Source organism: Sorex fumeus, unplaced genomic scaffold (genome assembly GCF_029834395.1).
Source record: "Sorex fumeus unplaced genomic scaffold, SorFum_2.1 ptg000072l, whole genome shotgun sequence".
In the NCBI taxonomy this organism is placed as follows: domain Eukaryota; kingdom Metazoa; phylum Chordata; class Mammalia; order Eulipotyphla; family Soricidae; genus Sorex; species Sorex fumeus.
In genome coordinates, this window is record NW_026606129.1 from 9,441,332 (window position 1) to 9,458,562 (window position 17,231).

General features: G+C 57.7%; 2 protein-coding genes across 2 annotated transcripts in view; both read left to right on the forward strand.

The window, feature by feature from the left end:
- The window catches only part of SLC6A1 (solute carrier family 6 member 1), a 298,182-nt gene that overhangs the window by 189,891 nt on the left and 91,060 nt on the right, over positions 1-17,231 (forward strand). The window lies entirely within an intron of this gene.
- The window catches only part of ATG7 (autophagy related 7), a 175,687-nt gene that overhangs the window by 60,983 nt on the left and 97,473 nt on the right, over positions 1-17,231 (forward strand). The window contains exons 16-17 of the mRNA XM_056129621.1: positions 708-783; positions 7,967-8,047. Of these exons, the coding sequence (XP_055985596.1) occupies positions 708-783; positions 7,967-8,047 (157 nt within the window). The remainder of the gene's footprint in view (positions 1-707; positions 784-7,966; positions 8,048-17,231) is intronic.

A 17,231-nucleotide genomic window follows, 5' to 3' on the forward strand; every position in this document is an offset into this window, starting at 1 on the left:
AGAGTGAAGCCAGACTGGCCGGAAGCAGGTGCCACCCTGGTTTTCCTTTTCCACCCCACTTCCAGCACCGGCTCTGTGTGAGCCACTGGCCTAAGCGCGTTCCAAGTCACAGCACGAAGCCTCATGGCCACGAGTCAGAGCTCTTCTTAGTCCCCTTCTTGTTGGGGAAACTGAGGCAACGGAAGGGCTGAGGAAGCTGCTAACCCTCTGTGGCTGTGAGTGGCCAGGTGGGATTTTAGCCCACTGGGCTCCTACAGTATTTTGGCCCTGGGCTGTGCCGTGTGGAATTTGGGCAGGAGAGCTGGGTGGGGGGATCGACAACAGTTTCTTCAGGTCTCAGAGATGAGCTTCATCGCAGTGGGTGGGGTCCCCTACAGAAGCGTCCAGTCCAGGAGCTGAGGGGGACCATGAACAGGTTCCCTATGTGCCATAGGCCAGCAGTGGCGCGTGGAGTGGGGGCTGGCGGCTCAGGGTCCTGCAGCCTGGGTCTCAGTGCTTCCGTGCCACTCAGTGCCTCGAATTCCCGTTTCCAGAGAGATGTCCACTGCACATATCTGGGGTTCCACCAGCCTCTCTCTGACGGACGGGACGGGGACAGGCACGAGAACGGGTCTGTCTGACGCTCATCTGCACCTCTGCCCACTCTGTCCCATCCCACCCCTCGCCCTGCCCTGCCACTCTGACTGATGGTGCCGTCTCCTCTCCAGGGGCTACGCCGTGGCTAGTAGCAGTGATGACCGCATGAACGAGCCCCCGACTTCCCTGGGGCTGGTGCCACACCAGGTGAGTGACCGCGAAAGGAAATCCGGTGGGGGACGAGCGAGGCAGCCCCCTCTCTGCCCTGGCACAGTCCCAGGAGGGCTTTATGGCCACGTGGAAGGCCGCCCGCGGTGCCAGGCGGTGGTGACAAGGAATCACGCATCAGGTCTTGGGTTTTTTTGTTTGTTTGTTTGTTTGTTTTTTCTTTTTGGGTCACACTGGCAATGCTCAGGGGTTCCTCCTGGCTCTGCACTCAGGAGTTACTCCCGGCAGTGTTCAGGGGACCATATGGGATGCTGGGAATCGAACCTGGGATGGCCGCGTGCAAGGCAGACACCCTCCCCACTGTGCTATCGCTCCGTCCCCGCCTTCGTTTTCCTTGCTGAAAGGAGGCAGGTGTGCCAGCCCTGGAGGTTGGAGACCCAGGGAGACAGGCTCAGTGCTGGCGCCCCATGTCCCGGGGAGCCGGCCGGGGTGTGCAGAGTCTCTTGGGGCGCAGGTTGGGGCGGTCTGTTCCCTGGAATGTGGGAAGCAGAGACGCGGTGGGTGGGAGCTGAGTTCCCTTTGTGCCCCTCCAAGTGGCTTATTCATTCTTACGAGCGTTTTCACCCTCCGGACCTGGCGGCCACATGGCTGGGCTCAGTCAAGCTCAGGGACCCCGCAGGCGCGTAGGTGTCTCTGCGTCCCTGTCACTTTCCAGTGGGGGGTGACAGTCAGAGGAAGGGACGGGGCATGGCCTCGTCAATGCTGCGCTGGCCCTGGTTTTCTGACACACTGGCCCGGGATCCCTGCATCCTGGCGCCTGTGTGTTCCCTTGGGTCCAGGGCACGGCAGGACACGGGACACGCGTATGTGGCTTTCCAGCTTCCGACGTGGGTGGCATCGGTCTGTGCCCTAGAGACCGCCAGCACCGTGGTTCCTGCCCTCTGCGTGGGGCCCTCACTAACTCCTTCCTCAGGCCCACGCTGTCTCCTTCGGTTCTTCTGTCCCTGACATGAATCGCCGCCCTCGGAGTTGCCTCAGCGCCTAGGGCAGGGGACAGGACGGTCTCCTCAGAGAAGGGGTCCCCTCCCGGAGCATGTGCCCGCATTTCCCAAGTGCTCTGGCAACTAATCCCTCTCCGTGTGACTCTCCCCAATTGAGCGCTGCCGTGGCCAGTCACTCCCAGCCCCTGGGGCTCTTCTCTGCGCGCTTTCAGCCCCATGGGAGAGGCTGGTTGTCTCTCCTCGGCCCACTTAGAGCCTGAGCTCCCACGGCCATACATGGGGAGACCCTGGACAGCTGTCCTGGTGCAGCGCAGGTGGGACTCAGCCTCTCCTCTTCCTGACAAGAGGTTTCCTGTCAGACGGTGATGGGAGAGAAACTCAGTCAGCAGTCCTGGGTGTGCCCAGGGTCCAGAGAAGCTCCCGGCCCATGGGCTGCGTGTCAGCCCCCTGTGTGGGTGATTGCCCCCCACCACACACACACACACACACACACACACACACCATTGCACTCCCCATGTCCAATGGAGTTTTGGGGCTTGAAAACTGTTTATTGTTAGTTTGCTGCCCTCACCTCCTCCTCCCCAGCAGTGTCGTGCTCAGGACTCCCTCCTGGCAGGCTCGGGGACCCCGCAGGTGTAGACCCGAGTCACCTCCAGTTGAAAGTGCTTCGTCCCGGTGTCCCAGCAGAGCGAAGGGAGCGCGTGCCCGCTGTGGAGAGTCGCTGGACCCTGTTGCCCGCGGAGGCCTCAGTAAGCCCGAACTGGAGGCCATTGCCCCCTGCCCGCTTCAGAGAGGGCCCTGATGCTGTCACTTGGGTCCTGAGTCAGTGGGGAAGTTTTGGGACACAAAGATCAGGCCCCCTGCAATGTGCAGGGCCCTCTGGCCCCCTCCAGGCTGGCGAGGGGTCCGGAGTGACCGGCCAGAGACCCAGAGTGACGGGTGAGGGGCCCAGAGTGACCGATGAGGGACCTGAATTGTCTGGTGAGGACCCAGAGTGGTCGGTGAGGAATTGGACTGACCGGTGAGAGATCACAGTGACAGGTGAGGGGCCCAGAGTGACAGGTGAGGGACCTGGAGTGTCCGGGCCCTGCTCTCTTTCAGGGCAGCCCTTCAAGGAGAACCAAGGTGGCTGCGTCCTGGCCAGCCCCAGGGTCAGTTCTGTGTCCCCAAGCAGAGCGTGCGGGCGTTGTTTTGTCCTGGGATGAATGTGCTGTTCGTTCCCAGGCCCCGCTGAATAGCGGCCCTGAGTGTGTCCGCCTTCCTCGGTTCTCGGGGACTTGTGGAAATCTTTGTTTTCGTCGCTTTCGGAAGGCAGCCCAGAGCCAGAACTGGGGCAGGCGGGGAGTGTGGCCGGGGCGTTTTTAAGGAACGACGCGGGCCAGGGCCCACAGACCTGCGGCTTTAATGGGACCCGCTCCGGCCCACGAAGGCTCGGCTCAGTGAGCCCTCTTGGGGTCCACACAGCCCCCCCCCCCCCCCCCCGACAGCCCAGTGGCACTTAGCCCTGAGGGAGGAGTCGCCTTCTCTGCCCCGTCCCCCTCGGGGAGCTGACCAGGGAAAGGGCAGGGCGGGGACGGGGGTGATTGGGTGCGCGCCTGTCTGCTGCGACCTCCACCCAACCCCCCTCTCTGTCTTGCTCCCTTCAGGTGCCAGAGGGGCCGTGGGCAGTGCCGGCGGTGCTCCAGGGGGAGCCCTTCAGGGGGAGCGTAGGAACAGGGCCTGGGCTCAGCAGGGCTTCCTGTGCGAGACCCCCTAGAGGGATGCACGCACCCTCCTCCCCTTGTCTGGCTGGAACCTGGCCCTCCTCCCTCAGCAGGGGATTTGAGTCCTTTGAGACCCCCCCCCAGGGTGCAGTTTGGCCGTTGAGTGGAGTTTAGAGGGGTGGGGGCGGGGCGGGGCGGGGCGGGTGCAGAATTGGGATCACTTGGGGGCCGGAACAATAGCACAGAGGGTTAATTGCGCTTACATGCAGCTGACCCAGGTTCAAGCCCCCGCACCCCATATGGTTCCCTACTCCCACCAGCATTGATCCCTGAGCACAGAGTCAGGAGTCAGCCCTGAGCATCACTGGGTGTGGCCCCCAAAACAAAACGAAGATTGGGGTCCTTTTATCTCTAAATAGATGGCAGCGGGTCCAGGGCTCACACCCGTGCCGGCAGCCCCTGTCCACAGCCACTGGGTGATGCCCTCCAGGATGCTGGGTCTTGGTGGCCCCCGACTCCACTCGCAGTATAAAAGAGGGCTCCTTGGGGAAGGAGAGGCAGAACAGTGTGAAGGGCACTTGCCTTGCACGCAGGCAGCTGACCGCAATTCAGTCTCCAGCAAACATGTATGTGTGCCCAGAACACACCAGGAGTGCTCCCTGAGCACAGAGCCGGGAGTGAGCCCTGAGCACAGAGCCAGGAGTCAGCCCTGAGCACCACCGGATATGACTCAAGCTGCCCAGACAGATGCAGCAGGGCCCTGGGCCACACCCTGGGGCGCAGCACCGTGCCCAGCACCCCAGGGCAACACTGATCTTCGAACATGGCCTTGAGTGGTGCTCCCACCACACTGGTTTTGATTCTTGGGGTCCCCTGAACCCTTGGCCCTGCCCAGACGGGTGAGACTCACCGGGCGCATGCAGGGATCCCTGGGGTGCCTGCTCAGCTCTCTCTGCCTGGGATGGAGCAACCCTGTCCTGTCGGCGCTGGGTGCCACTGCCGCTGGCCCGGCTCCATCGCCCCGGGGCCCTGTGGTCCTGTGAGGAGGACCAGCTGGTGGCAGATCCCCGTCCTCCCTGGGAGCTCTCAGCGCCTCCCTTTCTCCTCGGGAAGGCGACACGAGACACCTTGTGGGTGGTTCCCTGGGGCTCGAGGAACCGAGACTCATGATCTGGTACTTTCCGGCCCTGTTTGAACGTGCTCAAATCTGGGCTCCGGGTCTGGATTGTGCTCTTGGACGTTTTCCTGGGGTGCTCTTGTTTGTGACGCCTTCCCCCCACAGGGAAGATCCCCGTTGCCCCGGCATCCCCTTGGCCCCACGCACACAGTGTTCTCCAGGGCCCCCTCCTTCTCTCCTGTGATCTTTCTGTGTCAGGAGGGGCAGAGTGCAGTGACTATTCTAAAAACCAGCGTGGGGCCTTGGCCATGGCTCTGTGCGGACACGCGTCCCCACCAGACACTCTGGGCCCAGGGCGGAGTGCAGGAGGGCAGAGGAGGGGTTCTGAGGAGCTAGGTCCGGGGGGTGCGTGTGGACTCCAGTGGGGGGGGGGTGGGTCTGGTTGCCCAGGCCCGCAGCTCCAGGCTCTGCCAGGGTGGCCCCTATTAAATAAGAGAACGAAATGGGGGCGAGAGAGCACAGAGGGGAGGACACTTACCTTGCATGTGTCCAACCTGGTTCAACCCCTGACACCAGATACGGTTCCCCAAGCCCCGCCAGGAGTGATCCCTGAGCACCACTGAGTGTGGCAGGAGAGACAGAGACAGAGACAGAGACAGAGACAGAGAGATGGGAGGAAGCAGGAGTGAACTAACACGCTCGGGATTGTGGGCTTTTGCTGTTCACATTGAACTTATTTCCTGTACTTGCCTGTTTTCATCGGATATAGACTTAGAATTTTCATTTGTTTTTATTTGTGAACCAGCAGCTCTTGGGCTATTCCCAGCTCTGTGTGAGTGTGTCTGTGAGTGTGTGTGTGTGTGTGTGTGTGTGTGTGTGTGTGTGTTTGGGGGCGGGCGGGAGTACTCCTGATTGTGTTCGGGAGGTCCTGCTGGGTCAGAGAGCGCACCCAGGCATCTTGGCCCTTGAAGCACCTCTCTGGCCCCTGAGTTAGTTAGTTAACACCTAACTCTCCAGTGAGGGAAGAGCTAAAGCAACCCCGGGATCTAGAACCAGAGAGTGCAGCGGCTAAGGCCTCTCGGGCCGCAGACCCCATTGCAGCCCCCTGAGACCTGCCAGGAGTGATTCCTGAGCACAGAGCAGGAGCAAGTCCTGAGCACCGCCATAAGTAGAACAAGGGGTGGGGGGGGGGGGGGCGTGAGAGAGGAAGAGAAAGAAGAGAAGGAGAGAAGGAGAGGGGGAGATGGAGAGGGGGAGAGGGAAGAGAGAGAGAGAGAGAGAGAGAGAGAGAGAGAGAGAGCGCCTCATGAGATGTCCTTCAGTCCTGGTCCCATGAGAAGCAACCTCATTGTCACTTTTTTCCCCCCTTGTTATTTGTTTAACTTTGGGCCACACCGCGATGCTCAGAGGTTCCTCCTGGCTCTGCACTCAGGAATTACTCCTGGTGGTGCTCAGGGGACTGTATGTAGTACTGGGAATCAGACCCGAGCCAGCTCGTATGCAAGGCCAGCGCCTCCCTGCTGTACAACGGCTCTGGCCCCTGGATGTCACTCTATAAAGCCGTGCTGGGTTTTGTTTTCATTTGTTTTTGGTTTGGGGGCTGCACCTGGCTCTGCCCAGGGCGTGCTCCTGGCTCTGGACTCAGGGGTCGCTCCTGGTGGGACTCAGGGCACGTGCGTGACTGCATGCTGCCATCTGCATGTGAGGCCGAGTGCCCACTTCCTGTGCTGTCTCCTGCCGTCAGCTTTGCTGACATCAGCAAACGCTGCCTCTCGCTTGAGACTGGAGGCTGTAAGGTCGTCAGTGGGTGATTGTCCCATTGTCACATTTCCCAAGGATCACAGTGAGGCCCACCATCTCCCTTCTTCCTGGCAATCTGATGGGCCGTATTTGCCAAGCTCTCTTGAACTTGCATCATTGTGGATTCTCTTGAGGTGGATTTTTAAAAAGTCAGTTGATTATTTTGGGGGTACGGGGTGCTCCCAAGTACTGCTCAGGAGACCTGGGAGCCCTTCTAGTGGTTTAGCAGTGCTGGGGGCCATGCCCTGAAAATGTTGCACCCAGCGACACCCAGGGGGGCCATGTGGTGCCAGGGATGGAGCCAGGTGGTGGCGTGCCCACCTGTCAGCCTCCCAGGGGTCCTCAAGGTATGGGCGTCAAGATAGGTTATCCAGGCCGGGGAAGAGGCCCGTTTCCTTCGAGAGCTGGAGGGTTGGGTTTGTGGGGGTACGGGGGTTTCTGAGGGGGGCGTTTCTGGGAGAGCAGCTTCCTCTGCTGCCTCACATGACACAGGAGACAGGAGGAGGAAGGGGAGGGTGGAGCAAAGGATTCCAGGCCTAGACCAGGCTTCTTGGGGAGTGTGTGTGTGTGTGTGTTGGGGAATGGGGGGAGGAGACAACTCCCTCTGGAACTGAGGGGCTCCGGGGATGGGGGGGTGGCTCCCACAAATAGCCCTGTTACTGAGGTGAGGGGGCTCCCCTGATAGCCTGTCACTGAGGTGGGGGGCTCCCCGGTAGCCCGGTCACTGCCTGTCTTCCTGAACGAGCAGCTTCGTCTCCCTGTGCCCGGTTTTGTCAGTGCCAAATCGGGGGGCTACCGGGCAGATCGGGGGAACCCGCCCATGAGGATATGTGGCCATCAGGACTCTCCCAGCCGTGAGGCCTGGCGGGGCGGCTAGAGGCTGAGTTGTTCCCATTTTCAGTCACTGTGTTATAGTGGTATCTGTAGTGGTTTCAAGCTATAAATTTGGGGAATCCTTCAGGGGACCCCTCCCGTAACCTGGGAGCTTTCCTGCCTTCATTTCCCTTTCCTTAAAGAAAGTCTTTTCTGAATTTTCTGTATTCAGGAGGGAAAAGCACGAAATAGAACTTCCCCCTTGGTGTAGGTTGGGTTCTCGAGGTGCAGCATTTGGGTGAAGAGCTCAAAGGCCCCCAGGCTGGCCCAGACGAAGGCGGGAGGTCGGTTGTGATGTGGGAGTCCGTGCGCCAGGGGGCGCTGTTGGCCCAGGAATGGCGCTTGGCGTCTCCCCCAGCTCTAAGCCCCCAAAGCTCGTCTCTGGAGGGAGGTGAGTCTCGGGACCTTCTCTTCAAGGAGGCCCACCCGGTGCCCTTCTGGGAGCGACCACTGACCCCCAGACTCCATAGTGCATGTATAGAGGACCCGCCATCACAAACGAGTGGGTCCTGGTTCTTCTAAGGACAGAGAGGAAAACGATGCACTAGACTTGATAACTTTCCTCTCAACTTGAGCTTTATTTGTGAGCAGCTCGGGGTGCCCTTCCCGAGATGGGTCAGCAGGCACAGCCGGGCCTGCTGGGTCCAGACCATTGTGGGCCCCAACGAGCTGGGCCCTGGGCACGCTCATCTCTCTGCCTAAATAAGGGTTTTTCTTCTCGTTTCTAGATCCGCGGGTTCCTGTCACGCTTTGATAACGTCCTTCCCGTCAGCCTGGCCTTTGACAAGTGCACGGCCTGTTCTCCCAAAGTAAGTCACTCTGCCAGGCCCCCTCACCTCTCATCAGCCCAGACCCTGAAAGGCCTTTCTGGGGCTGGGCGGCAGGGATCTGAAGAAGGAAGAAAAAAAAAAAAGGAAACATCTGAGGAATTTCTTGCTTCCTTTTCCCGTGTTCACTGCCTGCGTGAGTAGCTTCGTTAGCGCGTCCAGAGGTGGCCTGGAGTAGCTGCTCAGGCCCGTGCCAGGCTTGTGTCCAGTCAGTTTTGACTGACCTTCGTTCCCCCCAGAATGTCCCTTCTTCTCTCGGACCTTCCTTATGCCATATTCTAGGTCACGGGGAGAGGCCGAGGGAGGCCAGGCTGCAGAATGTAGAGAGCCATGTCCAGTCAAGGAAAAGTAACGCGAGATTAGGGGCCTGGGCCGGGGAGCCAGTGGGAGGCCCCTTCAACGTTCATCTTCCCAGGAGCTCTAAAAATAGCACCAGGCAGGGCTGGGGGAAGCAGCTGAGGAGGCCCCGTGGCCTCCCCAGCCCGGATGGGGGTGCTGAGTGTGGCAGGGACTGACCCCAGGGCTTTCTGCTTGAGACCCCTCTCCCTGCAATTGAAACGGAACCGGCGCATTGCCCATGTCAGGGGCCGTGACCGGGCTGTGCCAGGGACCGTGAGGGGCCTGCCATGCTTGACAGACGTGGAACTGGTCTGAGTGTCATGCTCAAGCCCCTTAGACAGCCCCGGGCCTCTACGGCTCGCTACCCGGAGACGATTCTCTCGCCAGCATGCTCAGTCCCTAGTGGTGGCCGGCCACCCCGTCCAACATGGGGACGCCCTGGCAGGCAGGGATCTGAATTCCAGAAGGATCTCCAGGCTGAACTGACGAGCTGCAGGGTCAGCTTTGCCTGAGCGGGACAATCGCACCCGTTTCTCTCAAACGACTCCTAAGAGTTGATGGTTGTTGGCCCGCCAGGGTGGTTCTGCGTGCCCCGCCACACTGTAGCTTCCTTTGCTCCTTTCCCACACACAAATGGAGAAATGGCCCCTGGCAGCTCGCGACAGACCCCTGGTGCTCAGTTTGAGTGGCACCTAAGCCAGTGGCTTCCCATAAGGTGGCCCTGCCCTGCCCTGCCCTGACCAGGACCAGGCTGGCCACAAGCTCCTCCATCCCCAGGGTGGCAAGAGCTTTAGGTTTCTGGATACACTCCCCCCCCCCCCCCCCAAACACACACACACAAACGCATAGCTGAGCTCGCTGGTGTCAGGACGCCTGGCCGTGTTGGTCTGTGCGGGAAGGTCATTTGGCACAGGTGCTCGAAGTTGTTCTGTGCCTTTCTGTCGATCAGGCTAATCAGTGAGAATAAAGGGAATTGGGTCCTCCGGTGAAACACAAACGCTCCTTCTTGGTTTTATTTCTAATTAAATTAGCCCTTGAGATCTTGCGGAGAAAAGAATCACTTTCACACTTGTTGGCTGAGGCCCCTTGCGTTTCGTGAAAGAGAGTCGCTGTGTGTTTCCCTCTTGCTGTAGGCATTAGTTTTCAGTGTGGGTATCACTTTTTCGTTCGCAAAATGATTTCCTCTTGGTGGTCATTCTCAGAACCCTGCTCTGCATAAACACACCGGGCGATTTAATACAGACTGACTTGGATTTTAACAGCTGTGCTATTCCCAGAGCGATCGCTTTTCATGTGGTCTGGGTATTAAATTTCCTTTGTGCTGAAAAGGTTGCTTCATTGGTGCACGGATTTCCTTACAGTAGAAACACAGCATTTACTTACTTGGCTAACTTCTTTATTCGCCTAGGAGCATGTCATTCTCTATTATCTGCAAGCCCAGCATTAATACTTTGAAACGACAAATCCAATTACATCTTCCTCTCCGCACATGTGAATTTTTCTTAATGCATACTTAGCATAATGGGTTTTTATACCGACTCATGTCATAGTTGTTGCTTCAAGAAGATCCTTGGGGGCCAAAAATGGCCTTAAAAAAAAACTCTTTCGACATCCATGAGGCACGATTTTTCCTTTGGCAGTTTTAGGCATTTTTGCTTCTCTCCTCTAAAACCAAGACCATGGCTGGGGTCTTGATTAGATCACAAATAAAGACAGGAAAATCTCAAGGATTGATAAGAACCACTTCTAAATAAGAACGCCCTCTTTATGTGTGTATGTAGACACGTATGAATGAATGTGTTTGTGTGCGAATGTGTTTCTGTAGATGTCTGTCCTCTGTGCACATGTATATGTCTGCATGCATGTATGTGGTTTATGTATACGTCTATGCCTGGGTGTGTGTAGACGTGTCTCTGTATGCGTACACATGTGTGTATGTGCTGTCTGATGCTTTGTCTTTCTGTGTGTGTGCCTGTGTGTGTGTGTGCCCGTGCACATGTGTATTTGTGTGAGTGTGTGTTTACAGGGAAGAATGCAGACCTCTACTTCTGTGGCTTTTACAAAAACTCCTTTGACTTCAGTTTGGAGTCGAGCCAGGAGAATTGTTGCTTTTCATAGAGAAATATTGAAGAATCTGGAGAGGGAGAGAGGAGTGACCTTCTTCCCAATTTCTGTTCACTGCGGTGTTCAACTTTCACAGAGGACAGTATCTGCTGCCGGAACCTCAAAAAACAAAAACAAAACAAAACAAAAAAGCTGCCCAAAACTCTGAGTTGGATTTCCGTTTGTAAAGGGAATTTAGAGCCAGCTAGAGTTCTGTGGACTTGGTTCTAGAGGGGGAGCGTGTAATTCTGAAACCCATAGTGTGTGTGTGTGTGTGTGTGTGTGTGTGTGTGTGTGTGTATGGAGATTGATACAAGGGCTTTATATGATTGATGCATGTTTTTGACCTCTGAACTACTGCAACACCAGCTTAAAAACTGCTCTTCTTTTGTGCGTTTGTATATGTGTTCAGGCCACACCTGGCGGGGCTCCGGGCTTTCTCTGGCCCTGTGCTTGGGGATCACTCCTGGCTGTGCTTAGGGGACCATATTGGGTGCCAGGGATCAAAACTGGGTCAGCCACATGCAGGGCAAGTGCTCTGCCCACTGTACTATCTCTCTGGCGCCGGAAACCAATATTCTTGAAAGAATTTCTCATAACTTACTGAGTTTATTCTTATGAGGCTGTCACCATTTTTTAATTTTTTCTTTAGAGAAGTTAGGGCATTTGGGAGTAGCTTTCTAGTTATATAATTTGAAACTTACGGAAAAGTTGCGAGAACAGTACAAGGATTTCCTCTGTGCCCTTTACCCAGATTTCACCAGTTGCTACATTTGCTCCCATTTCTCTGTGTGTGTTGGGGGGGCGGAGGGGGGGGGGGAGAGAGAGAGAGAGAGAGAGAGAGAGAGAGAGAATGACCCTCCTCCTACGGAAACCCAAGCACAAAAATGTGTAAGTCTACAACTGTACCTTATGGTGTTTCACTAATAAAAAAAAATTAAAAAAAAAAAGAAAATGACCCTCCTCCACCCTTCTCCTTTATGAAACCTTACGAGTCAATCAATGTCCTTTACAAGTCGCCAGGCTCCCTCAGTTGTCCTTTTCCCCAGAATAAGGATCGCTTCTTCCCTAAACACAAGCCGTGTATCAAATCCCAGCAACTCCGGTGGCCGGGCCCTGCCCCCACTCTGCCATCTGACTCCCAGTGCTCCCCGCCCCTCAGGTTGCTTTTCCCGCCTTTCCTGGGTTCCAGGCCACAGTTCAGTCTGGGATCAGGCGTTGTGTGTAGTTGTCATGTCTCTTTGGCTCCCCTCACTCTGGAAAAGTTCCTCAGGCGTTTCTTTGTCTCTCTTAACCTCGGCGTGTTGACGTCTTGCCAGCTACGCCGTCCATTTCCCTCGATGCGGATTTGTCTAATGTTTCTTTATGATTGGATTCAGGTTGTGAATTTTTTGGCAGGGATACAAAGGAAGCGATGATGTAGCCCTGTGTGTGTGTGTGTGTGTGTGTGTGTGTGTGTGTGTGTGTTGGGGACCAGAGGATGAATTTTCTCGCCTTGAGTGATGCTCCCGCCCCCTCCCATGGCCTTGAAAAACTGGACTGCGGTCTTCATGGGCACCATTGCTCACATGCCCAAGTCTGGAATATACAGACGAGCTCGGAAATTGCCAGCCCCTGTCCCCAGGGCAGATGGCCCTGCTCCCTGGAATTTGATACCTGCCTGTACACCTTTCATCTGGGGAAAACGGACAGTCCACAAAAGGTTCCGATCTAAAAAGTAGAACTCGGGGCCAGAGCCATAGCACAGCAGGGAAGGTGCTTGCCTTTCACATGGCTGTCCTAAGTTCAATCCCTGGCATCCCATAGGGTCCCCCGAGCACCGCCAGAAGTGACCCCTGAGCGCAGAACCAGGAGTAGCCCCTGAGCATCGTTGGCTGTGACCCCAAAACAAAAAAGCTAAATAAAATTCGCTCTGTTCTGACTTTGTCTGCACCCAAGCGAGGCTCCTGTCCGAGGGGACACGGGAGGCTGGTGATGGTGCCCCCGCTGTTCCCCCTGAAGAAGCGAGCGAGGTGTCCTCTGGGCTCAGTGTGGTCAGTGCATGTCTCTGGGGCCGGAAGTTGACTAGATCTGCGGAGGGGCACCCTCAGCCCTCACCACAGCCTTAGGGGTCCTACGGCATTGTGACCAAGCCAGCCCTCGAGGCCAGACACTGTGGTGGTGCCATGAGGGGTCTTTCCTTGGCGCTCCCGTGGAAGTATCCTTCTGATGCTGCTTCCCCTAGGGACCCGCCCTGGCTGCATGATTGATCATTGCGTGCGCCCTGAGGTCCGAGGAATCGGGGTGTCCCATCACGGGCCAGCTACCACTCTCTCCAGGCCTTTGTCGTGACCGCCCTGTCCGTGGACGCTGACTGGGATAGAAACCTCCCTTCCTCAGTCCCATTCCCCTCACGTCTAAATGTCGCTCGCACACGCTCTGTCGCAATCTGTCCCTCAGCATCCTGGGAGCGTCCGTTTAGGAGGCAGAAAGGCCGTGTCCGAGTCTCCTGTGTGTCCAAGGGCAGGAGTTTGTTCCTGGCCTGCATGTCAGAGACACAGGACAGAGTCTGGGACGGACTCTCGGTGGGTGAGACGGGCAGGCTGAGCTCTGGGGGGGCGTCCGGCTCTGGTCCTAGCCCCCAACTACACGCTGAGCTTGGTGACTGGGGGTGAGCAGGGTGGCGGGGAGGGAGTGGCAGGCGGAAATGGCGCCACGGGGAAGGCGTTCCGGCCGAGGAATCCCGTGGGGCACAGAGGCATAGTGACATGGGGACCGTGGCTGTGGCCAAGGACACGGAAGGGACCGAGCCCCAGACACTCTTTTCCGGCCGTGCGGTCACAGTCGCGTCCCTTCCTTGGAGCCGGGATCCGGTGGCGCTTTGTCTGCACGCCTGCGACTGCTGTTTTGAAGTTTCCGATTCTTTTCTAAAACTTCCTCACCTAGCCCCAAACTTAGGGAGTTTCCAGCAGCTGTGGCGGGTGGTGTGGAGAGCAGGAAGCCGGGGGATTTCCAGGGTTCTGGCTCTGTGGCTCTGTGTCCCAAATGACCGGGACCAAGGTGCCCGCCACCCCCCTCATCCCCTCTCCGCCTCCATCGCTCCTTTTGTGAAGTGAGTTACTCAGATGAGGTAAACGCCGTCCTCAGTGGACGCTGGACGTTTTTAGCTTTTACATTTCCTTTGCTCGTCGTCTGTATTCCGCAGACTGTGCATTTGTTTTGTTTTTTTATTTTATTGTTCGGGGGTCACACCCAGACGTGCTCAGCGCTGACTCCTGACTCTGTGCTCAGGTATCGCTCCTTCTGAGACTTGAGGGTCTCTCTGGGATACTGGATATCAAACCTGAGTTGGCCGCATGCCAGACCAGCGACGCCCCCCCTTCCCCCGCCCACACGCACACACTGCACCACCTCTCCAGCCCCTGATGGTGTGTTTTGGGTGGCAGGAAAGATACTTCAGGGTAAAGAAGGTGGTGGGGGGGGGGGGGGGGCTGGAGTGATAGTACAGTGCAAAGCGCGTTTGCCTTGCCAACCCAGGTTCGATTCCCAGCATCCCCTGAGCACTGCCAGGAGTAACTCCTGAGTGCATGAGCCAGGAATAATCCCTGTGCATTGCCGGGTGTGACCCAAAAAGCCAAAAAAAAAAAAAAAAGGCGGTTGGGGCTCTCCCAGGCGCTCCAGAACCCTGGGAGTTGTTCCCTCCTCAGCATATCCTGCGTGGTCCTGGGTGATTCTCCTGGGTGCGACTGAGCTGGAGCAGGAGCGAGCGTCCCACCCCACCGCGTCCGGGCCACCCCCTGCTCCCTGGCTTTGGAGGGTTTTGGGTCTCGATGGTTCCCCAGGACTGGCCAGTGCCCAGTACTGGGCCAGGATTCCCGCTCAGCCTCTCAGTGGCGGATACCACTGCCAGGGGCCGTCCACTGGGCCACTGCCAGGCCGTCCTCCTCCTTCCAGAAGGGACATAAATCTCGGGTTCAGAGCACGATGAGTCACCCCGCAGCTCCCCTTTCCTGCCCGCTGCGCCCAGGGCGCCCCCCGCCCCCGCCCGGTTCCAGCGCGTGATGGATTCCATACGCGCGCTGTGTGTTGTAAACCGAATCCCACATCTCGTCCTTAGCAACGAGTGTTTCCCCGCTGCCCGGGTCTGTGGGGTTCCCAGAAGGATGTGGAGCGTCCAGCCGGCCAGAGGCAGCGTGGAGGCTGGAGCGCGGCCCGGCCTCAGCTCCTGGCGCACCAGCGCCTCGAGGAAGCCTCGGTGCCCCTGAGCAGAGCCGAGAAAATAGTCCCCTTCCCGGGGAAGTGGCCATTGCCCATGGCCTGAGTGCGCAGGCCTCTCTCTGTTGTGGGGACCGAAGTGGACATCCAAAACGAGAGTCCAGCCAAGCCCCGTGTCCTCAGAAGGCATCCCGGGGTGTGAGGTACTTTTCCTGGGTTCCCTGCTGACTCCCAGGGGGTATGGGAGGCCCGAGTGGCAGGTCACAGCGGGAACCTTCCCTCGTGGCTCTCAGCTGTGTCCTGGCCTGGGGGTGTGGCCACCAGCACACACCTGGCTCCCCTGAGCCCAGCAGGCCCCAGGGGTCCCTCTCACTCTCGCTGTCCAGCCTGTGACCTCCCTCTGTCTGCCTGGCTCTAGCTGGTCTTCAGGGTGCTACTTTGGGGTTCTGTGTTCCCTGGCCAGCCCTTGATGCGGGCTCCCTGGAATCGTGTGAGTCAGAGACCCTTGTTCAGACTGACCAGTGTCTCGGTCACACACAGGCCCAGCAGGTCCCACGAACATGCCTCCGGATCCTTGGAAGGGAAGGCACACGCTTGCTCCTTCCCCGGCCTCTCCGGGGGTCCCTGCCTGCCATGCCCCTCTCTCAGGGTTCGTTGAGGCACGCCAGGCTCCTCGGCTGCTCCACTCCCTGGGATTCAGCGGGGGCCGGCAGGCTGCTCAGACCAGGGGGCAGACTGTCATCTCCCGCAGGATCAGAGCCAGCAGCTGCTCCCCACTTCCAGGCTTCTATCACTTCTGTGGTGCATCCCCTCCTCCCCTCCACAGGGCGACAGGGCGCTAAGGTACGGCTCTTTGAATTGAGGATGCCTCTAGCTTGGGCATGTCTTATGGATGTGCACGCTTGTGGTACATCCTCGGATGGTAGCCAGCAGACACCGTCCTTTTGCATATTTGAAACATGCAAACACACAAATTCACTTTAACGGCAATTGCCATGACTGTCCGGTTGGCGAGCCCCAGGTACCAGTGCGTGCTATGGTTTGGGGTGATACAAAGACGTAACTGCTGACTCTGTGATAAGGACTCACGCCTGGTGGGGCTCAGGGGACCTTAGGAGATGCTGGGGATCGAATCCAGGTGGGCTGACGGAAGTGAGGAAGGCAGTGCGGATGATCCCTTTCAGGATAGTGAAATTGCCCCCACGTGACTTGACCGTTCAAGGGTATCATAATTTGAGCATCTTTAAATTTGGGGGCACCACACGTGTCTGTGCTCAGGGACCCTACGGAGGAGTGCCAGAGATGCAACCCGGCTCGACCCTGTACAGGGCAAGCCCCCTCCTGCGGTAATCTCCCTCCGGGCCAGCTTCAGCATCTTGGCCCAACAGATGTGCCCAGTGTGGGGGGCGGTTTCTTGGTCCTCACAGATGGTTGGGGCTCACTAAATCCATTTTGGAAATGAAAATGTTCTGCAGCACAGCGCCCCCCGCTGGCCGGTGCCGAGAACTGACACCTCGGGAGCCTGGAGGCGCTGTTCCCGCTCCACCCTCCTAGAAGGGTTCGCTCCCCTTGTGTCTTTCCTGTTCGCTCTCCCGTCCCTTTCCCTTGCTGCTCTTGATGATTCGTCGTCATGTTGGAAGACCATTTCCAGCATTTATTAAAATGAAGAGCCTTTGAGATTTGTCCAGGATGACTCCACTTTTAATGAGGGGGCACGTTCTGGCAGTGAGCTTTTGGGAGGGTCTTGTTTGTTCCTGCAGGTCTTTGTGATTTTTTTCCCTTCTTCACGGAAGGGCCTTTCAGAAGCCCGGCCAGGTGCATCTGCCTCCCCATCCCCGCCTGTACCCTGCCCAGACCCCCCTCCTCCTCCCGCAGGCTGTTGATGTCACGTTTTACGTGATCAGGCTGACAACCCTGCTGTCTGGCCCTCCTAACTCTATGTCGCTCTTTCTTCATAAAAGCTCTGTTAAAAGGGTTTTTCTTCTGAACTTGGAAGATAAGAGAGGCAGCTGCGGGCTGGCCAAGGTGGGCACCCTGGCTTCAGAACGGCACCAAGAGGTTAAACACTCCTTTGGGCCCCCACGGCACCCGCAGCAATAGCGGTTGGGGCCAACTCTGGGTCCCGACACCCTTTGTGTCTTTCTGGAATGATTATTAGTGTTGTTTATTGGTTTCTGGGCCACACCTGGCCGTTCTCAGGGCTTGTTGCGGATTCTGCACTCAGAAATTACTACAGATGCTGCTCGGGGGTCCCTGTGGGATGCCGGAGTTCGAACCCAGGTTGGCCGCATGCAAGGAAAGTGCCCTCCCCGCTGTTCTGTCACTCGGGCCCCCATTGTGCTGGTGTCTGGAGGGATCAGCTTCATGGCATCCCAGCCTGACCCCCGGGGCTGCTGTAATAGGCAGTGGGAGGGTCCCTGCCAGCCCCGCAGACCTGTAGTCCAGCCCTGGACAGCGCCCTTGGGGCAGGCCTTGCCAGGGCAGTGGCCATGTGTAAGACAGCCGCGGGCAGCCCGTGACCTGAGCCCCC